Source organism: Heptranchias perlo, chromosome 27 (genome assembly GCF_035084215.1).
Source record: "Heptranchias perlo isolate sHepPer1 chromosome 27, sHepPer1.hap1, whole genome shotgun sequence".
Taxonomy (NCBI): Eukaryota; Metazoa; Chordata; class Chondrichthyes; order Hexanchiformes; family Hexanchidae; genus Heptranchias; species Heptranchias perlo.
The window spans coordinates 1193190-1217450 of record NC_090351.1 but is presented as its reverse complement, the minus strand read 5'-3'; the positions used below and the strand labels follow the sequence as shown (position 1 = coordinate 1217450).

At 43.5% G+C, this 24261-nt stretch overlaps 1 protein-coding gene across 3 annotated transcripts in view; it reads right to left on the bottom strand.

Moving 5' to 3' along the window:
* The window catches only part of LOC137344338 (myosin-binding protein H-like), a 168639-nt gene that overhangs the window by 67214 nt on the left and 77164 nt on the right, over nucleotides 1-24261 (bottom strand). For all 3 annotated transcript variants that reach the window (XM_068007204.1, XM_068007202.1, XM_068007203.1), the window contains one exon: nucleotides 11854-11990. In XM_068007204.1, coding sequence (XP_067863305.1) covers nucleotides 11854-11990 — 137 coding nt within the window. The remainder of the gene's footprint in view (nucleotides 1-11853; nucleotides 11991-24261) is intronic.

Below are 24261 nucleotides of genomic sequence, written 5' to 3'. Positions count from 1 at the left end.
GCGTGTTGTATTATACCCAGTTGCAGCATGTTGTATTATACCCAGTTGCAGCGTGTTGTACTATACATAGTTGCAGTGTGTTGTATTATACCCAGTTGCAGCGTGTTGTATTGTACCCAGTTGCAGCGTGTTGTATTATACCCAGTTGCAGTGTGTTGTATTATACCCAGTTGCAGCGTGTTGTACTATCCACAGTTGCAGCGTGCTGTATTATACCCAGTTGCAGCGTGTTGTATTATACACAGTTGCAGCGTGTTGTATTATACCCAGTTGCAGTGTGTTGTATTATACCAGTTGCAGTGTGTTGTATTATACCCAGTTGCAGTGTGTTATATTATACCCAGTTGCAGTGTGTTGTATTATGCACAGTTGCAGCGTGTTGTATTATACACAGTTGCAGTGTGTTATATTATACCCAGTTGCAGCGTGTTGTATTATACACAGTTGCAGCGTGTTGTATTATACCCAGTTGCAGTGTGTTGTATTATACACAGTTGCAGTGTGTTGTATTATACCCAGTTGCAGCGTGTTGTATCATACACAGTTGCAGTGTGTTGTATTATACCCAGTTGCAGCGTGTTGTATTATACACCGTTGCAGTGTGTTGTATTATGCACAGTTGCAGCGTGTTGTATTATACACCGTTGCAGCGTGTTGTATTATACCCAGTTGCAGCATGTTGTATTATACCCAGTTGCAGCGTGTTGTATTATACCCAGTTGCAGCGTGTTGTATTATACACAGTTGCAGTGTGTTGTATTATACACAGTTGCAGCGTGTTGTATTATACCCAGTTGCAGCGTGTTGTACTATACATAGTTGCAGTGTGTTGTATTACACCCAGTTGCAGCGTTTTGTACTATACACAGTTGCAGTGTGTTGTATTATACCCAGTTGCAGCGTGTTGTATTATACCCAGTTGCAGCGTGTTGTACTATACATAGTTGCAGTGTGTTGTATTATACCCAGTTGCAGCGTGTTGTATTGTACCCAGTTGCAGCGTGTTGTATTATACCCAGTTGCAGTGTGTTGTATTATACCCAGTTGCAGCGTGTTGTACTATCCACAGTTGCAGCGTGCTGTATTATACCCAGTTGCAGCGTGTTGTATTATACACAGTTGCAGCGTGTTGTATTATACCCAGTTGCAGTGTGTTGTATTATACCAGTTGCAGTGTGTTGTATTATACCCAGTTGCAGTGTGTTATATTATACCCAGTTGCAGTGTGTTGTATTATGCACAGTTGCAGCGTGTTGTATTATACACAGTTGCAGTGTGTTATATTATACCCAGTTGCAGCGTGTTGTATTATACACAGTTGCAGCGTGTTGTATTATACCCAGTTGCAGTGTGTTGTATTATACACAGTTGCAGTGTGTTGTATTGTACGCAGTTGCAGCGTGTTGTATTATACACAGTTGCAGCGTGTTGTATTATACCCAGTTGGAGCGTCTTGTATTATACACAGTTGCAGCGTGTTGTATTATACCCAGTTGCAGCGTGTTGTATTATACCCAGTTGCAGCGTGTTGTATTATACACAGTTGCAGTGTGTTGTATTATACCCAGTTGCAGCGTGTTGTATTATACACAGTTGCAGTGTGTTGTATTATACCCAGTTGCAGCGTGTTGTATTATACACAGTTGCAGTGTGTTGTATTATACCCAGTTGCAGCGTGTTGTATTATACACCGTTGCAGTGTGTTGTATTATGCACAGTTGCAGCGTGTTGTATTATACACCGTTGCAGCGTGTTGTATTATACCCAGTTGCAGCATGTTGTATTATACACAGTTGCAGCGTGTTGTATTATACCCAGTTGCAGCGTGTTGTACTATACATAGTTGCAGTGTGTTGTATTACACCCAGTTGCAGCGTGTTGTATTATACCCAGTTGCAGCGTTTTGTACTATACACAGTTGCAGTGTGTTGTATTATACCCAGTTGCAGCGTGTTGTATTGTACCCAGTTGCAGCGTGTTGTATTATACACAGTTGCAGTGTGTTGTATTATACCCAGTTGCAGTGTGTTGTATTATACCCAGTTGCAGTGTGTTGTATTATACCCAGTTGCAGCGTGTTGTATTATACCCAGTTGCTGTGTGTTGTATTATACCCAGTTGCAGCGTGTTGTATTATACCCAGTTGCAGTGTGTTATATTATACCCAGTTGCAGCGTGTTGTATTATACCCAGTTGCAGTGTGTTGTATTATACCCAGTTGCAGTGTGTTGTATTATACCCAGTTGCAGCGTGTTGTATTATACACCGTTGCAGTGTGTTGTATTATGCACAGTTGCAGCGTGTTGTATTATACACCGTTGCAGCGTGTTGTATTATACCCAGTTGCAGCATGTTGTATTATACACAGTTGCAGCGTGTTGTATTATACCCAGTTGCAGCGTGTTGTACTATACATAGTTGCAGTGTGTTGTATTACACCCAGTTGCAGCGTGTTGTATTATACCCAGTTGCAGCGTTTTGTACTATACACAGTTGCAGTGTGTTGTATTATACCCAGTTGCAGCGTGTTGTATTGTACCCAGTTGCAGCGTGTTGTATTATACACAGTTGCAGTGTGTTGTATTATACCCAGTTGCAGTGTGTTGTATTATACCCAGTTGCAGTGTGTTGTATTATACCCAGTTGCAGCGTGTTGTATTATACCCAGTTGCTGTGTGTTGTATTATACCCAGTTGCAGCGTGTTGTATTATACCCAGTTGCAGTGTGTTATATTATACCCAGTTGCAGCGTGTTGTATTATACCCAGTTGCAGTGTGTTGTATTATACCCAGTTGCAGTGTGTTGTATTATACACAGTTGCAGCGTGTTGTATTATACCCAGTTGCAGCGTGTTGTATTGTACCCAGTTGCAGCGTGTTGTATTATACCCAGTTGCAGCGTGTTGTATTCTTCCCAGTTGCAGCGTGTTGTATTATACCCAGTTGCAGCGTGTTGTATTATGCACAGTTGCAGCGTGTTGTATTATACCCAGTTGCAGCGTGTTGTATTATACCCAGTTGCAGCGTGTTGTATTATACACAGTTGCAGCGTGTTGTATTATACCCAGTTGCAGCGTGTTGTACTATACATAGTTGCAGTGTGTTGTATTACACCCAGTTGCAGCGTGTTGTATTATACCCAGTTGCAGCGTTTTGTACTATACACAGTTGCAGTGTGTTGTATTGTACCCAGTTGCAGCGTGTTGTATTATACACAGTTGCAGTGTGTTGTATTATACCCAGTTGCAGTGTGTTGTATTATACCCAGTTGCAGTGTGTTGTATTGTACCCAGTTCCAGCGTGTTGTATTATACCCAGTTGCAGCGTGTTGTATTATACCCAGTTGCAGTGTGTTGTATTATACACCGTTGCAGCGTGTTGTATTATACACAGTTGCAGTGTGTTGTATTATACACAGTTGCAGTGTGTTGTATTATACCCAGTTGCAGCGTGTTGTATTTTCCCCAGTTGCAGTTTGTTGTATTATACACAGTTGCAGCGTGTTGTATTATACACAGTTGCAGTGTGTTCTATTATACCCAGTTGCAGTGTGTTGTATTATACACAGTTGCAGCGTGTTGTATTATACCAACACACTGCAACTGGGTATAATAGAACACACTGCAACTGTGTATAATAGAACACGCTGCAACTGGGTATAATACAACACACTGCAACTGGGTAAAATACAACACACTGCAACTGGTATTATACACAGTTGCAGCGTGTTGTATTATACCCAGTTGCAGTGTGTTATATTATACCCATTTGCAGCGTGTTATATTATACCCAGTTGCAGTGTGTTGTATTATACCCAGTTGCAGCGTGTTGTATTATACCCAGTTGCAGCGTGTTATATTATCCCCAGTTGCAGTGTGTTGTATTATACCCAGTTGCAGTGTGTTGTATTATACCCAGTTGCAGTGTGTTGTATTGTACCCAGTTGCAGCGTGTTGTATTATACCCAGTTGCAGTGTGTTGTATTATACACAGTTGCAGCGTGTTGTATTATACCAACACACTGCAACTGGGTATAATAGAACACACTGCAACTGTGTATAATACAACACGCTGCAACTGGGTATAATACAACACACTGCAACTGGGTATAATACAACACGCTGCAACTGTGTATAATACCAGTTGCAGTGTGTTGTATTTTACCCAGTTGCAGTGTGTTGTATTATACCCAGTTGCAGCGTGTTATACTATACCCAGTTGCAGCGTGTTGTATTATACCCAGTTGCAGTGTGTTATATTATACCCAGTTGCAGCGTGTTGTATTATACCCAGTTGCAGTGTGTTGTATTATACCCAGTTGCAGCGTGTTGTATTATACCCAGTTGCAGCGTGTTGTATTATACACAGTTGCAGCGTGTTGTATTATACCCAGTTGCAGCATGTTGTATTATACCCAGTTGCAGCGTGTTGTATTATACCCAGTTGCAGTGTGTTATATTATACCCAGTTGCATCGTGTTGTATTATCCCCAGTTGCAGCGTGTTGTATTATACCCAGTTGCAGTGTGTTGTATTATACACAGTTGCAGTGTTTTATATTATACCCAGTTGCAGCGTGTTGTATTATACACAGTTGCAGTGTGTTGTATTATACACAGTTGCAGCGTGTTGTATTATACCCAGTTGCAGCGTGTTGTATTATACCCAGTTGCAGTGTGTTACATTATACCCAGTTGCAGTGTGCTATATTATACCCAGTTATATTGTGATTTATTTTGTGATATACTGCAACCAGTTATAGTGTGATGTATTATACACAGTTGTAGTGTGATGTATTATACACAGTTGTAGTGTGATGTATTAAACCCAGTTGTAGTTTGATATGTGGCAGGCACTTCTGGTGTGATGTATTACAGCCAGGTGCACTGCGATGTAATATACCCAGATGTCGTGTAATATATTATACCCAGTTGTAGTGTGATGTGTTGCACCCAGTTGTCATATGATGTATTATAGGCACTTGTGGTGTGATGTATTATAGCAAGTTGTAGTTTGATGTATTATACCAAGGTGCAGTGTGATGTGTATATACCCAGTTGTTATGTGATGCAATATACCCAGTTGTAGGGTGATGCAATATACCCAGTGGTAGTGTGATGCATTATACTATGTTGTAGTATGATGTATTATACTCAGTTGTAGTATGACGTATTATAGCCATTGGTAGTGTGATGTATTATACCCAGTTGTAGTGTGATTATTACAAGTTGTATTGTGCTGTATTTTCGCAGTTGTATTGTGATGTGTTACATCCAGTTATAGTTTCCTGTATTATACCCAGTTGTAGTGTGATTTATTACACTTAATTGCAGTGTGTTATATTATACCCGGTTCCAGTGTGTTGTATTATACACAGTGTGTAGTGTGCTATATTATACCCAGTTATATTGTGATGTATTATGCACAGTTGTAGTATGATGTATTAAACCCAGTTGTACTGTGATGTATTATTCCCAGTTACAATATGATATATGACCTTGAGTTGCAGTGTGTTATATTATACCCAGTTGTAGTGTGATGTATTATCCACAGTTGTAGTGTGATGTATTATCCACAGTTGTAGTGTGATGTATTATCCACAGTTGTAGTGTGATGTATTATCCACAGTTGTAGTGTGATGTATTATCCACAGTTGTAGTGTGATGTATTATCCACAGTTGTAGTGTGATGTATTATCCACAGTTGTAGTGTGATGTATTATCCACAGTTGTAGTGTGATGTATTATCCACAGTTGTAGTGTGATGATTTATCCACAGTTGTAGTGTGATGTATTATCCACAGTTGTAGTGTGATGTATCTTCCCTTGTTGTAATGTAATGTATTATCCCCAGTTGTCGTGTAATGTATTATCCCCAGTTGTAGTGTAATGTATTATCCCCAGTTGCAGTGTGATATATTGCAGGCACTTCTGGTGTGGTGTATTACAGCCAGGTGCACTGTGATGTAATATACCCAGTTGAACTGTGATGTATTACGGGCACTTGTAGTTTGATGTATTATACACAGTTTTAGTGTGATTAATTGCACCCAGTTGTCGTGTAATGTATTACAGACAGTTGTAGTGTGATGTATTATAACTGGCTATAATATATCACACAACAACTGGGTATAAGAACATAAGAACATAAGAAATAGGAGCAGGAGTAGGCCAATCGGCCCCTCGAGCCTGCTCCGCCATTCAATAAGATCATGGCTGATCTGATCCTAACCTCAAATCTAAATTCATGTCCAATTTCCTGCCTGCTCCCCGTAACCCCTAATTCCCTTTACTTCTAGGAAACTATCTATTTCTGTTTTAAATTTATTTAATGATGTAGCTTCCACAGCTTCCTGGGGCAGCAAATTCCACAGACCTACTACCCTCTGAGTGAAGAAGTTTCTCCTCATCTCAGTTTTGAAAGAGCAGCCCCTTATTCTAAGATTACGCCCCCTCGTTCTAGTTTCACCCATCCTTGGGAACATCCTTACCACATCCACCCGATCAAGCCCCTTCACAATCATATATATTTCAATAAAATCGCCTCTCATTCTTCTGAACTCCAATGAGTAGAGTCCCAATCTACTCAACCTCTCCTCATATGTCCGCCCCCTCATCCCCGGGATTAACCGAGTGAACCTTCTTTGCACTGCCTCGAGAGCAAGTATGTCTTTTCTTAAGTATGGACACCAAAACTGTATGCAGTATTCCAGGTGCGGTCTCACCAATACCTTATATAACTGCAGCAAAATCTCCCTGTTTGTATATTCTATCCCCCTAGCAATAAAAGCCAACATTCCGTTGGCCTTCTTGATCACCTGCTGCACCTGCATACTAACCTTTTGATTTTCTTGCACTAGGACCCCCAGATCCCTTTGTACTGCAGTACTTTCCAGTTTCTCGCCATTAAGATAATAACTTGCTCTCTGATTTTTCCTGCCAAAGTACATAACCTCACATTTTCCAATATTGTATTGCATCTGCCAAATCTCCACCCACTCACCCAGCCTGTCTATATCCCCTTGTAGGTTTTTTATGTCCTCCTCACTCTCTACTTTCCCTCCCATCTTTGTATCACCTGCAAACTTTGATATGTTACACTTGGTCCCCTCCTCCAAATCATTAATATAGATTGTAAAGAGTTGGGGACCCAGCACCGACCCCTGCGGAACACCACTGGCTACTGGTTGCCAGTCCGAGAATGAACCATTTATCCCAACTCTCTGCTTTCTGTTAGATAACCAATCCTCCACCCATGCCAGAATATTACCCCCAATCCAGTGATTCTTTATCTTGAGCAATAATCTTTTATGTGGCACCTTGTCGAATGCCTTCTGGAAGTCTCAATACACTACATCCACTGGTTCCCCTTTATCCACCCTGTACGTTATGTCCTCAAAGAACTCAAGCAAATTTGTCAGACATGACATCCCCTTCGTAAAGCCATGCTGACTTTGTCCTATTAAATTATGTTTATCCAAATGTTCCGCTACTGTCTCCTTAATAATAGACTCCAAAATTTTACAAACTACAGATGTTAAGCTAACTGGTCTATAATTTCCAGCCTTCTGCCTACTACCCTTTTTAAATAAGGGTGTTACATTATCAGTTTTCTAATCTGCCGGGACCTTTGCCGAGTCCAGAGAATTTTGGAAAATTATTACCAAAGCATCCACAATCCCTACTGCCACTTCCCTCAAGACCCTAGGATGTAAGACATCAGGTCCAGGGGATTTATCCGCCTTGAGTCCCTTTAATTTACTGAGTACCAATTCCTTAGTGATTTTAATCGTATTTAGCTCCTCCCCCCCGAGAGTCCCCTGTTTGTCCAGTGTTGGGATATTCTTAGCGTCCTCTACCGTAAAGACTGAAACAAAATATTTGTTCAGCATTTTTGCCATTTCCATGTTTCCCACCATTAATTTCCCGGTCTCATCCTCTAAGGGACCTACGTTTGCCTTAGCCACCCAACAGATAATAGAAACTCTTGCTATCTATTTTTATATTTTTTGCTAATTTATTTTCATAATCTATCTTCCCTTTCTTAATCCTTTAGTTACTTTTTGCTGTCTTTTGAAGACTTCCCAATCTTCTATCCTCCCACCCTGTTTGGCTACCTTATATGTCCTTGTTTTTAGTCGGATACTATCCTTAATTTCTTTACTTAGCCACAGATGGCTGTCATTTCTTTTACACCCTTTTTTCCTCAGTGGAATATATTCTTTTAAGGAGTTATTTTACAACTTTCAAAATGAACACCACTGCTCATGTACCGTCTTACCCTTTAATCTATTTTCCCAGTCCACTTTAATCAATTCCACTCTCATACCATCATAGTCTCCTTTATTCAAGCTCAGTACACTTGTTTGAGAACCAACCTTCTCACCCTCTAATTGGATATGGAATGTAACCATGTTATGGTCACTCATTCCAAGGGGATCCTTAACTAGGACATTATTAATTAATCCTGGCTCATTACTCAGGACCAGGTCCAAGGTTGCCTGCCCCCTTGTAGGATCAGTTACATACTGCTCAAGAAATCTATCCCTAATACACTCAATAAACTCTTCCTCAAGGCTGCCCTGCCCAATTTGATTTGTCCAGTTAATATGATAATTAAAATCCCCCATAATTATGGCTGTTCCCTTATTACATGCCCCGACTATTTCCTGATTAATACTTCTTCCAGCAGAGTTGCAACTATTAGGAGGCCTATATACTACGCCCACTAGTGTTTTTTTCCCCTTATTATTTCTTATCTCTACCCAAACTGTTTCATTATCCAGATCCTTTGTCCCAATATCATTTCTCTGTATTACAGTGATTCCATCCTTTATTAACATAGCCACCCCACCTCCCCTTCCTTCCTGCCTGTCCTTCCTGATTGTTAAGTATCCTGGCATATTTAATTCCCAGTCGTTGTCACCCTGCAGCCATGTTTCTGTAATGGCCACAAGATCATACCCATACGTAGTTATTTGTTGTAGTGTGATGTATTATACCCAGTTGTTGTATGATATATTATAGCCAATTGTAGTGTGATGTATTATACCCAGTTACAGTGTGATATATGACCTCGAGTTGTAATGTGATGTATTATCCGCAACTGTTGTGTGATGTATTATACCCAGTTGTTGTGTGATGCATTATATGCAGTTGTAGTGTGATGTATTAAACCCAGATGTAGTGTGATGTATTCTGCCCAGTTGTCATGTGATGTGTTAATCGCAGTTGTCGTGCGATATATTCCACTCAGTTGTAGTGTGATGTATTATACTCAGTTGTAGTTTGATGCATTATATGCAGTTGTAGTGCGATTTATTACACTCAATTGTATTGTGTTATGTTATAGCCAGTTGCAGTGTGATATATTATACCCAGTTATATGGTGAGATATTATGCACAGTTGCAGTTTGATCTATGACCTCAAGTTGTAGTGTGATGTATTTTCCCCAGTTGTAATGTAATGTCTTATAATAATACATTATAAGACAACTGCATATAAGTTATATTGTGATGTATAATACCCAGTTTTAGTGTGATGTATTATACCCAGTTGTAGAGTGATGTATTATACCCAGTTGTAGAGTGATGTATTATACCCAGTTGTAGAGTGATGTATTATACTTAGTTGTAGTATGATTATTAAAAGTTGTATTGTGCTGTACTTTCGCCAGTTGTAATGTGATGTGTTAATGAAGCAGTCCGAGCCCGCATGTAGCAAGACCTGGACAACATCCAGGCTTGGGCTGATAAGTGGCAAGTAACATTCACGCCAGACAAGTGCCAGGCAATGACCATCTCCAACAAGAGAGAGTCTAACCACCTCCCCATGACATTCAATGGCATTACCATCGCCAAATCCCCCACCATCAACATTCTGGGGGTCACCATTGACCAGAAACTTAACTGGACCAGCCATATAAATACTGTGGCTACAAGAGCAGGTCAGAGACTGGGTATTCTGCGGCAAGTGACTCACCTCCTGACTCCCCAAAGCCTTTCCACCATCTACAAGGCACAAGTCAGGAGTGTGATGGAATACTCTCCATTTGCTGCAGTGGTTCAAGGAGGCGGCTCACCACCACCTTCTCAAGGGCAATTAGGGATGGGCAATAAATGCCGGCCTCGCCAGCGACGCCCACATCCCAGGAACGAATAAAAAAAAACATCCTGTTATAGTGATGTATTATACCCAGTTGTCGTGTGATGTATTATATGCAGTTGTGGTGTGATTTCTTACACTGTGTGTGTACGCTATATTATACCCAGTTATATTGTGATGTATTATACATAGTTGCAGTGTGATATATCACACAGAGTTTTGGTGTGATGTATTGTACCCAGTTATATTGTGATGTATTAAATGCAGTTGTAGTGTGATTTCTTACACTCAGTTGTAGTGTGCTGTTTTATCTCCGGTTAGATTATGATGTGTTATACGCAGTTGTGGTGTAATGTATTTTCCCCAGTTGTAGTGTAATGAATTATGCACAGTTGTAGTGTGTTGTATTATCCCCATTTTTAATGTGATGTATTATAACAAATTGTATTCTGTTGTATTTTCCCCGGTTGTAGTGTGATGTATTATACCCAGTTTTAGTGTGATTTATTATATATCCAGTTGTAGTGTGATATATTATCCTCATTGGTCGGGTGATGTAATATCACCCAATTTATGTGCTCCCCTCCCCTCGCTCTCGGTAACCTCCTCCTCCCCATATTACGCCCCCCCTACCCCCGCAGCAGCGTAACCCCCCCCCCCCAGTTACACCTTCCCCCTGGGATGCCCTCCCCAACCTGGGATGTCCTACTCCCCTTCCTAGGATTCTCCCCCCCCGAGATACACCCCCATGGTATCCCACCGCCTGGATACCCCTCTCCGCTACGTCAGCCGCCAGCATAACCACTCCTCCCCTGAAATAACTGCTCTCCTGGGGTAACCCCCAACCAGTGTAACCTGCCTCCCCTGCAATACCCCCCTCCCAGGGTAACCCCCTCCCCTCAGATTACCCCGTCCCCCAGGGAAACCCACCCCCGGGATACCCCCCTCACACTGGGTGACCCCACTGGGGGTATCCCTCCTCCCCTGGGATACCCCCCTCAGGCTGACCCACCCACCGGGCGTAACCCCCCTCCCCATAGGTAACCCCCCTCCCCTGGGATACCCCCCTCAGGCTGACCCATCCCCCGGGCGTAACCCCCCTCCCCTGGGAATAACCCCTCAGGGTGACCCCCCCCCGGAGGTAACCGCCCCTCCCCAGTACTGAGCACCATCCCCTGGGATGAACCCTCACAGGGTGATCACTCCCCCCGGGGTAACCCCTCTGCCCCGGGACTGCCTGCTGTGGTTTCAGTTTTTATCTTTTCAAATGGATTTTGCAGGAAGTCCATTTCGAATTAGTCGGTTCCTTCTGATTGGCTGATGTCCATGTCAATCACAGCAAGCCCTCTCCCCCAGGACAGAGGCAGCCAACTTGCAAACTGTCTAAACGATGGGCTTTTGACTGTTTTACGAGGTAATTTATGGGAATCTACTGCTCCATCACCGTGACCTCAGCCCAAACCCCATTAACATCCGAGAGCGAGGTTTCCCTCGAACTGCAGCCAAAGATTCCGCAGCGGAGTGGGAGAATTCTAAAAGTAATTGCAACAGAGAATTATCTTCAATGGGAGAGTTAGGGGACTAGAGGGATGGGCATCAATGGGAGAGTTAGGGGACTAGAGGGATGGGCATCAATGGGAGAGTTAGGGGACTAGAGGGATGGGTTCCAGTGGAACGGATGTGGGTGTCTGATGTGAGTGTCCGACTGTGGGACTGCGTTAATGCTCTGGTTAATTCATTGTTTTCTTACCTTGGGATTCCCCCTCACGCTGCAGTAGAGTTTGGTGGTGAATCCCACTGTGGCTGTCTTGTCAGCCGGGGGCTGTGTAAATTTAGGAGGCTCGTTGAAGTCCTTCTCTTGGTACACGGGAGGATTGTATGTGACACCTGTAGACAGAGGTGGATAGTTATGTCACAGTTATTGCGGTGACCAGGGATCTGGACATTAGTCAGTAATCATGTAATAAATTACCGGTTATGCAAAGGTTCTTGCTGAGCTGTGCAGACCACGATGAGGGCAGGTTCCACATCCAGACTGTGCTGGGTTTACCGATGACAGGTAGGGCAGTGGTCTCCAAATCCCCACTGGTCCAAGACCAGGCCCGCATTCTGTTTGCCCGTCTGGAAAGCTCACTTATGGGCAAGAGCAGAGCTGGGCTTTACAGTGAAGTCCTCACAGCCGAATAGCTTGTCAACACTCACCCATGAGGAACAGCAACATGAAACTGGTGCCGAAGGATGGCTGGGACCATATCCCAGTATGCACCAGTGGGGAATATGACAGTCTGACCATATTCAATAACATTACAGAGCAAAAATACCAGCCAATAACAGCTGGAAAAAAATCTCAGACCTTCACCAATAGTCCAGCCATCTCTGAGCTGGAAATCCAAGTCCATCCAGCTTAAGTAAGTACAGACTGCACAAAGCAGTCGGCGCCTAAATGTCTAAACATTAATCTGATCAGTAGACCACTAATCCTTCAATAAATTAGGCAAGGCACATTGGCTGGGACATCGGGATGATCCTATAATGGATACACTGGGATGATCCTATGTCCCAACCAATGTGCCGATTTGTGAGGTACATCCAAAATGATCAGGTAAAGATACCCTGGTATGGTCCTATAATAGATACACTGGAAAGGTCCTTTAATGGATACACTGGGATTTTCCTACAATGGACACACTGGGATGGGCCTTTTAATGGATACGTGGGATGGTCCAAACATGGATAAACTGGGATGATCCTATAATAGATGCCTTGGGATGATCCTCAACAGATACACTTAGATTGTCCTATAATGGAGACACTGGGATCACCATATAATAGACACTGGGATGGTCCTATAATGGACACACCGGGATGATCCTTTAATGGATACACTGGTATGGTCCTATAATGGATACACTCTGATCCATTATAGGACTCATGGGCATCCATGAGGTGCTGTGGGCCATCAGCAGCCACAAAATTGTATTCCAGCACAATCTGTAACCTCATGGCCTGGCATATTCCTCACTCTACCATTACCAACAAGCCAGGGGATCAACCCTGGTTCAATGAGGAGTGTAGAAGAGCATGCCAGGAGCAGCACCAGGCGTACCTAAAAATGAGGTGCCAACCTGGTGAAGCTACAACTCAGGACTACATGCATGCTAAACAGCGGAAGCAACATGCTATAGACAAAGACAAAGCTAAGCGATTCCACAACCAACGGATCAGATCAAAGCTCTGCAGTCCTGCCACATCCAGTCGTGAATGGTGTTGGACAATTAAACAACTAACGGGAGGAGGAGGCTCTGCAAACATCCCCATTCTCAATGATGGCGGAGTCCAGCACGTGAGTGCAAAAGACAAGGCTGAAGCGTTTGCAACCAACTTCAGCCAGAAGTGCCGAGTGGATGATCCATCTCGGCCTCCTCCTGATATCCCCACCATCACAGAAGCCAGTCTTCAGCCAATTCGATTCACTCCATGTGATATCAAGAAACGGCTGAGTGCACTGGATACAGCACAGGCTATGGGCCCGACAACATCCCGGCTGTAGTGCTGAAGACTTGTGCTCCAGAACTAGCTGCGCCTCTAGCCAAGCTGTTCCAGTACAGCTACAACACTGGCATCTACCCGACAATGTGGAAAATTGCCCAGGTACGTCCTGTCCACAAAAAGGACAAATCCAATCCGGCCAATTACCGCCCCATCAGTCTACTGTCAATCATCAGCAAAGTGATGGAAGGTGTCGTCGACAGTGCTATCAAGCAGCACTTACTCACCAATAACCTGCTCACCGATGCTCAGTTTGGGTTCCGCCAGGACCACTCGGCTCCAGACCTCATTACAGCCTTGGTCCAAACATGGACAAAAGAGCTGAATTCCAGAGGTGAGGTGAGAGTGACTGCCCTTGACATCAAGGCAGCTTTTGACCGAGTGTGGCACCAAGTAGTCCTAGTAAAATTGAAGTCAATGGGAATCAGGGGGAAAACTCTCCAGTGGCTGGAGTCATACCGAGCACAAAGGAAGATGGGAGTGGTTGTTGGAGGCCAATCATTTCAGCCCCAGGACATTGCCTTGAGGAACTCCTGCAGCAGTGTCCTAGGCCCAACCATCTTCAGCTGCTTCATCAATGACCTTCCCTCCATCATAAGGTCAGAAATGGGGATGTTCACTGATGATTACACAGTGTTCAGTTCCATTTGCAACCCCTCAGATAATGAAGCAGTCCAAGCCTGCATGCAGCAAGACCTGGACAACATCCAGGCTTGGGCTCATAAGTGGCAAGTAACATTTGTGCCAGATAAGTGCCAGGCAATGACCATCTCCAACAAGAGAGAGTCTAACCACCTCCCCTTGACATTCAGCGGCATTACCATCACCGAATCCCCCACCATCAACATCCTGGGGGTCACCATTGACCAGAAACTTAACTGGACCAGCCATAAAAATACTGTGGCTACAACAGCAGGTCAGAGGCTGGGTATTCTGCAGCGAGTGACTCACCTCCTGACTCCCCAAAGCCTTTCCACCATCTACAAGGCACAAGTCAGGAGTGTGATGGAATACTCTACACTTGCCTGGATGAGTGCAGCTCCAACTACTCTCAAGAAGGTCGACACCATCCAGGACAAAGCAGCCCACTTGATTGGCACCCCATCCACCACCCTAAACATTCACTCCCTTCACCACTGGCGCACAGTAGCTGCAGTGTGTACCATCCACAGGATGCACTGCAGCAACTCGCCAAGGCTTCTTCGACAGCACCTCCCAAACCCGCCACCTCTACCACCTAGAAGGACAAGAGCAGTAGGCACATGGGAACAACACCACCTGCACGTTCCCCTCCAAGTCACACACCATCCCGGCTTGGAAATATATCGCCGTTCCTTCATCATCGCTGGGTCAAAATCCTGGAACTCCCTTCCTAACAGCACTGTGGGAGAACTTTCACCACACGGACTGCAGCGGTTCAAGAAGACGGCTCACCATCACCTTCTCAAGGGCAAATAGTGATGGGCATTAAATGTCGGCCTCGCCAGCGCTGTTATACACTGCATTGTTACTAAAATGGATAGACTCTGATGGTCCTTTAAAGGATACACTGGGATGTTCCTATAATGGATTCAGTGGGATGGTCCTACAATTGATACCCTGGGATGATCTTATAATGGATACACTAGGTTGATCCCACGATAGATACACTGAGATGGTCCTATATTGGATATACTCAGATGATCCTATAATATATACCCTGGGATGCTCCTATAACGGATATACTGGAATGGCACTATAATAGATGCACTGGGATGATCCTATAATAGTTACACTGGAATGGTCCTATAATGGATACACTGAGATGGTCCTTTAAAAGATACACTCAGAAGGTCATATATTAGATGCACTGGGATGGTCCTATAATACATACACTGGGTTGGTCCCATAATGGATATATTGGGATGTCGCAATAATAGATAAACTAGAATGGTCACGTAATGGATACATTGGGATGATCCTATATAAATATACTGGGATGATCCTATAATGGATACACTGGGGTGGTCCTATCATAGATACACTGGGATGGTCCTATAATGGATACACTGGGATGGTCCTGTAATGGATACACTGGGATGGTCCTGCAATGGATACACTGGGATGATCCTCTAATGGATGCATTTGGAAGGGCTTATAATGTATGGACTGGGATGGTGCTACAATGGATACACTGGGATGTTCCTATCATGGATAAACTGGGATGGTCCTGTAATACATACACTGAATTGGTGCCATAATGGATACATTGGGATGTCCCAATAATAGATACACTGGGATGATCCTTTAATAGATACACTGGGATGTTGCTATCATGGGTACACTCAGATGATACTATAATAGATACACTGAGATGATCCTATAATAGATACACTGGGATGATCCTATAATGGATACACTGGGATGATCCTATAATGGATACACTGGGTTGGTCCTGCAAAAGATACAGTGGGATGGTCCTATAATAGATCCACTGGGATGGTCCTATAATGGATAGACTGGGATGGTCCTATCGTGTATACACTGGGATGGTGCTATAATGGAAACTCTGGGATGATTCTGTAATGGATACACTGGGATGGTCCTGTAATAGATACACCTGGATGATCCTATAATGGATACAGTAGGATTGTCCTATAATAGACACACTGGCATGATCCTCTAATGGAAATACTAGGATGATTCCATAATGAATACACTGGGATGGGCCTCTAATAGATACACTGGGAAAATCCTATCACAGATGCACTGGGATTGTGCTATAATGGATAAACTGGAAGGTCCTGTCGTAGATACACTGAGATGATCCTATAATGGATTCACTGTGGTGATCCTATAATAGATACACTGGGGTGATCAAATAATGGATACACTGGGATGGGCCTTTGATGGATACGCTGGGATGATATCATAATAGATACACTGGGATGATCCTGTAATAGATGCATTGCGATGGTCCTATCATAGATACACTGAGATGATGCTATAATGGAAACACTGGGATGATCCTCTAATGGAAACACTGGCATGGCCCTATAATAGATACACTGGGATGCTCCTGTAATGGATACACTGGGATGGTCATATCATGGATACACTGGGATGATCCCATAATGGATACAAAGGGATGGTCCTATAATCGATGCACTGGGAGGGTCCTATAATGGATACACTGGGATGGTCTTTTTATGGATACACTGGGATGGTCCTATAATGGATACACTGGGAAGATACTATAATAGATACACTGGGAAGATACTATAATAGATACACTGAGATGGTCCTATAATGGGTATACTGGGATGCTCCTGTAATGGATAGACTGGGATCATCCTAGAATAGATAAACTGAGATGGTCCTATAATGGATGCACTGTGATGACCCTATAAGAGATACTCCGAGATAGTCATATAATGGATACACTGCAATGATATGATGTACCTAGTGTATCTATTATTATATTATAGATACACTGGGATGGCATTATTATGGATACACTGGCACAATCCTATAATGGATACGCTGGAATGGTCCTATAATAGATACACTGGGTTGGTCCTATCATAGATACACAGGGATGATACAAAATAGATACACTGGGATGGTCCTGTAATAGATACACTTAGATGATCCTATAATGGATACACTGGGTTGGTCCTGCAATAGATACAGTGGGATGGTCCTATACTTGATACACTGGGATGATCCTTTAATGTAAACACTGGGATGATCCTATAATAGATACACTGGGATGATCCTTTAATGGAGACACTGGGATGATCCTATAATAGATACACTGGGATGATCCTTTAATGTAAACACTGGGATGATCCTATAATAGATACACTGGGATGATGCTATAATGGATATACTGGGATGGTCCTATCACAGGTACCCTGGGATGATCCTATAATAGATACACTGGGATGATCCTATAATAGATACACTGGGATTGTCCCATTATGGATGCATTGGGATGGTCCTATCATAGATACACTGGGATGATCCTTTAATGTAAACACTGGGATGATCCTATAATAGATACACTGGGATGATGCTATAATGGATATACTGGGATGGTCCTATCACAGGTACCCTGGGATGATCCTATAATAGATACACTGGGATGATCCTATAATAGATACACTGGGATTGTCCCATTATGGATGCATTGGGATGGTCCTATCATAGATGCACTGGGATGATCCTATAATGGACACAGTGGGATGATCGTATAAAGATACACTGGAATGGTCTTATAATGGACACACTGGGATGGTCCTATGATGGACACACTGGGATGGTCCTATAATGGACACACTGGGATGGTCCTATAATGGACACACTGGGATGGTCCTATGAAGGATACACTGGGATGGTCCTGCAATGGATACACTGGGATGATCGTATAAAGGATACACTGGGGTGGTCTTATAATGGATACACTGGATGGTCCTATAATAGATACACTTGGATGGTCTTATAATGGATACACAGGGATGGTCCTATAATAGATACACTGGATGGTCCTATAATAGATACACTGGATGGTCCTATAATAGATACACAGGGATGGTCCCAAAATGGACATACTGGGATGGTCCGATAATAGATACACTGGGCTGGTACGATAATAGATACACTGGGATGGTCCTGTAATAGATACACTGGGATGGTCCTATAATGGATACACTGGGATGGTCCTATGAAGGATACACTGGGATGGTCATATAATGGATACACTGGGATGGTCCTATAATAGATACACAGGGATGGTCCCAAAATGGACATACTGGGATGGTCCGATAATAGATACACTGGGCTGGTACGATAATAGATACACTGGGATGGTCCTGTAATAGATACACTGGGATGGTCCTATAATGGATACACTGGGATGGTCCTATGAAGGATACACTGGGATGGTCATATAATGGATACACTGGGATGGTCCTATAATAGATACACTGGGATGGTCATATAATAGATACACTGGGATGGTCATATAATGGATACACTGGGATGGTCCTATAATGGATACACTGGGATGGTCCTATAATAGATACACTGGGATGGTCCTATAATAGATACACTGGGATGGTCCTATAATAGATACACTGGATGATCATATAATAGATACACTGGGATGGTCCTATAATAGATACACTGGGATGGTCCTATAATAGATACACTGGATGATCATATAATAGATACACTGGGATGGTCCTACAATAGATGCACTGGGATGGTCCTATAATAGATACACTGGGATGGTCCTATAATAGATACACTGGGATGGTCCTATAATAGATGCACTGGGATGGTCCTATAATAGATACACTGGGATGGTCCTATAATAGATGCACTGGGATGGTCCTATAATAGATACACTGGGATGGTCCTATAATAGATACACTGGGATGGTCCTATAATAGATACACTGGGATGGTCCTATAATAGATACACTGGGATGGTCCTATAATAGATACACTGGGATGGTCCTATAATAGATACACTGGGATGGTCCTATAATAGATACACTGGATGGTCCTATAATAGATACACAGGGATGGTCCCAAAATGGACATACTGGGATGATCATATAATAGATGCACTGGGATGGTCCTATAATAGATACACTGGGATGGTCATATAATGGATACACTGGGATGGTCCTATAATAGATACACTGGATGGTCCTGTAATAGATACACTGGGATGGTCCTATAATAGATACACTGGATGGTCCTGTAATAGATACACTGGGATGGTCCTATAATAGATACACTGGGATGGTCCTATAATAGATACACTGGGATGGTCCTATAATAGATACACTGGATGGTCCTATAATAGATACACTGGAATGGTCATATAATAGATACACTGGGATGGTCCTATAATAGATACACTGGGATGGTCATATAATGGATACAAAGGGATGGTCCTATAATCGATGCACTGGTAGGGTCCTATAATGGATACACTGGGATGGTCTTTTTATGGATACACTGGGATGGTCCTATAATGGATACACTGGGATGGTCCTATAATGGATACACTGGGGTGGTCATATAATGGATACACTGGGATGATCCTCTTTTAGATACACTGGGTTGATTCTATAATAGGTACACTGGGATGGTACTAGAACAGATTCACTGGGATGGTCCTATAATAGATACACTGGGGTGGTCGTATAATAGATACACTGGGATGGTCCTATAATAGATACACTGGGATGGTCCTATAATAGATACACTGGGATGGTACTGTAATAGATACACTGGGATGGTCCTATAATAGATACACAGGGATGGTCCTATAATAGATACACTGGGATGGTCATATCATGGATACACTGGGATGATCCCATAATGGATACAAAGGGATGGTCCTATAATCGATGCACTGGTAGGGTCCTATAATGGATACACTGGGATGGTCTTTTTATGGATACACTGGGATGGTCCTATAATAGATACACTGGGATGGTCCTATAATAGATACACTGGGATGGTCCTTTAATAGATACACTGGGATGGTACTATAATAGATACACTGGGATGGTCCTATAATAGATACACTGGGATGGTCCTATAATAGATACACTGGGATGGTACTATAATAGATACACTGGGATGGTACTATAATAGATACACTGGGATGGTCCTATAATAGATACACTGGGATGGTCCTATAATAGATACACTGGGATGGTCCTATAATAGATACACTGGGATGGTACTATAATAGATACACTGGGATGGTCCTATAATAGATACACTGGGATGGTCCTATAATAGATACACTGGGATGGTACTATAATAGATACACTGGGATGGTCATATAATGGATACACTGGGATGATCCCATAATGGATACAAAGGTATGGTCCTATAATCGATGCACTGGTAGGGTCCTATAATGGATACACTGGGATGGTCTTTTTATGGATACACTGGGATGGTCCTATAATGGATACACTGGGATGGTCCTATAATGGATACACTGGGGTGGTCATATAATGGATACACTGGGATGATCCTCTTTTAGATACACTGGGTTGATTCTATAATAGGTACACTGGGATGGTACTAGAACAGATTCACTGGGATGGTCCTATAATAGATACACTGGGGTGGTCGTATAATAGATACACTGGGATGGTCCTATAATAGATACACTGGGATGGTCCTATAATAGATACACTGGGATGGTACTGTAATAGATACACTGGGATGGTCCTATAATAGATACACAGGGATGGTCCTATAATAGATACACTGGGATGGTCATATCATGGATACACTGGGATGATCCCATAATGGATACAAAGGGATGGTCCTATAATCGATGCACTGGTAGGGTCCTATAATGGATACACTGGGATGGTCTTTTTATGGATACACTGGGATGGTCCTATAATAGATACACTGGGATGGTCCTATAATAGATACACTGGGATGGTCCTATAATAGATACACTGGGATGGTCCTATAATAGATACACTGGGATGGTCCTATAATAGATACACTGGGCTGGTACTATAATAGATACACTGGGATGGTACTATAATAGATACACTGGGATGGTCCTATAATAGATACACTGGATGATCATATAATAGATACACTGGGATGGTCCTATAATAGATACACTGGGATGGTCCTATAATAGATACACTGGGATGGTCCTATAATAGATACACTGGGATGGTCCTATAATAGATACACTGGGATGGTCCTATAATAGATACACTGGGATGGTACTATAATAGATACACTGGGATGGTCCTATAATAGATACACTGGGATGGTCATATAATAGATACACTGGGATGGTACTATAATAGATACACTGGGATGGTCCTATAATAGATACACTGGGATGGTCCTATAATAGATACACTGGGATGGTCATATAATAGATACACTGGGATGGTACTATAATAGATACACTGGGATGGTCCTATAATAGATACACTGGGATGGTCCTATAATAGATACACTGGGATGGTCCTATAATAGATACACTGGGATGGTCCTATAATAGATACACTGGGATGGTCCTATAATAGATACACTGGGATGGTCCTATAATAGATACACTGGGATGGTCCTATAATAGATACACTGGGATGGTCCTATAATAGATACACTGGGCTAGTACTATAATAGATACACTGGGATGGTCCTATAATAGATACACTGGATGGTCCTATAATAGATACACTGGGATGGTCCTATAATAGATACACTGGATGGTCCTATAATAGATACACTGGGATGGTCCTATAATAGATACACTGGATGGTCCTATAATAGATACACTGGGATGGTCCTATAATAGATACACTGGGATGGTCCTATAATAGATACACTGGGATGGTACTATAATAGATACACTGGGATGGTCCTATAATAGATACACTGGATGGTCCTATAATAGATACACTGGGATGGTCCTATAATAGATACACTGGATGGTCCTATAATAGATACACTGGGCTGGTACTATAATAGATACACTGGGATGGTACTATAATAGATACACAGGGATGCCCCTATCAAAGCTAGTTGGCCCATGCAGCTCAGGTTTGAAAGCAGATTAGACCTTGTTCAACCTCTCCCTAAGTGTCACAATTGCCAGAAACGTTTATCACTGTGCGGGCATTTGGCCAGTATCGACCGGTAATATGACACGTCCACAGCCTGTCCTCTGAAGGCCTTGAAACGCCACCCTGAAGGGCCAAGAATCATCTGGCTCTCGATCACTGCAGCTGGCCTCACGACCCAGAGTATCGCGATCTTCTCCACCATGAGGAGAAGCTTGAGAAATGCAGAGGTGCCATCCACCAAGTCGCTCTCTGAAGGAGCACGCTACAATGATGCTAATCTTGTCGCAGGAAAGTGGGTCCATTTCTGGTGCTGAAGTTACTGAATATTGTCAGCCTAAGTGAAATAAATCTTCGAGGTGTGGGAGGGGTCCAGTGGGATTGGACACCTTCACTCCATCACTCATTTGATGACAGGCTCAATTTTAAAACGGAAGTGCGGGTGAGTTGGGGGCAGGGCGGGGGGGCGAAGAAAATCGCCTTTCCCAGGAGCAGGCAGGAATCCCGGCTCCAACATGCTGAAGAACATGCCGGAGTCATCTGGGTCCACGCGCTGTTCCGGAAACCGGAAATCCCGTTGGCAATTAAAGCTGGTGGGATGATATTTAAAGCATCAATTCAACTAGTTAACCTACTGAAAAATCCAAAAATACAATACAAAAGGCAAGTGATTTCAATGCTGCCTCAGCGTATTTCTGTGTGAAACACTCCATGGTGAAGGAGACGGGTTTCAGATGGCAGCCATTTCGATATTGAAATGCCTGTTTGACTGATGGGGATAAAAAGTGAGTTATTGCAGCAGGGCACTCAGTTCTCTCAGACAAACTTTTGGCTGGGAGATCTTTGTGTTTGGACTGAAAATTCTTGGTTTCCACTCAGTATTGTTCTGTTTACACATATTTACCTACTTTCCAGACCCCCTCAAACTCACACCGTCAGGATGGGGGTCACCATGGCCGTATTCATCACTACATCCAAGGACGAGGAACATCACCATCCTCACCAGGCACGGTGTCCACCTCCGCCACGTGGAGCTCCACAACACAGTGCTGCACCACAGGCACCTGCACAACAGCACGGAGGGCAACAACAGAGAGAGCGAAGTCGCAGGAGGCACTACCCTCGCCACAGGTTCTACAGACCGAGGCTCAGTTTCCTGGACCTCTCTGAGGAGCAGTGCATACGGAGGCTCAGAGTCAGTCACCAGGTGGTCGCAGACATCTGCCAGCCTCCTTCATGCCGAGCTGCTCCCGGCTGGGACTGGCGGTATCTGATTACCCGTTGCAGTTAAAGTCACCACTGCCCTCAACTTCTTCGCCTCCGGATCATTCCAGGGTGCCACCAGGGACATCGCCGGGGTCTCTCAGTCGTCTGCACATAAGTGCATAAGGCAGGTCACCGACGGCTTGTTTCGCAGGGCCTCGCACTGCGTCAACTTCCCCATGGACGACCTCAGCCAGACGGAGAGGGCAGTGGGATTCCACACTGTGTCTGGCTTCCCACGGGTGCAGGGTGTAATCGATTGCACCCATATAGCAATACGAGCACCTCCACACGAGCCAGGACTGTTCATCAACAGGAAGGACTATCACTCCATCAACACTCAGCTCGTTTGAGACCACAAGAGATTCCTTCACATGTGTGCCAGATTCCCTGGCAGCTGCCACAATTTGTTCATTCTGAGGGAATCCAACATCCTGGGCCTCGTCCACGCACCGAACACCCTTGAGGGCTGGCTCCTCGGGGACAAGGGATACCCCCTGCACACAGAGGTTCATGACACCTCTGAGGAACCCCATCACCGAGCAACAGCGTCGATATAACGACAGCCACATCGTCACCAGGTCTACAATTGAGCATGTTATAGGGCTGCTCAAGATGCACTTCAGGTGCCTTGATCGTTCTGGGGGAGCGTTTCAATATGCACCAGACAGAGTGGGTCGCATTATAGTCATGTGTTGTGCCCTGCACAATATGGTAAAACAGAGAGGG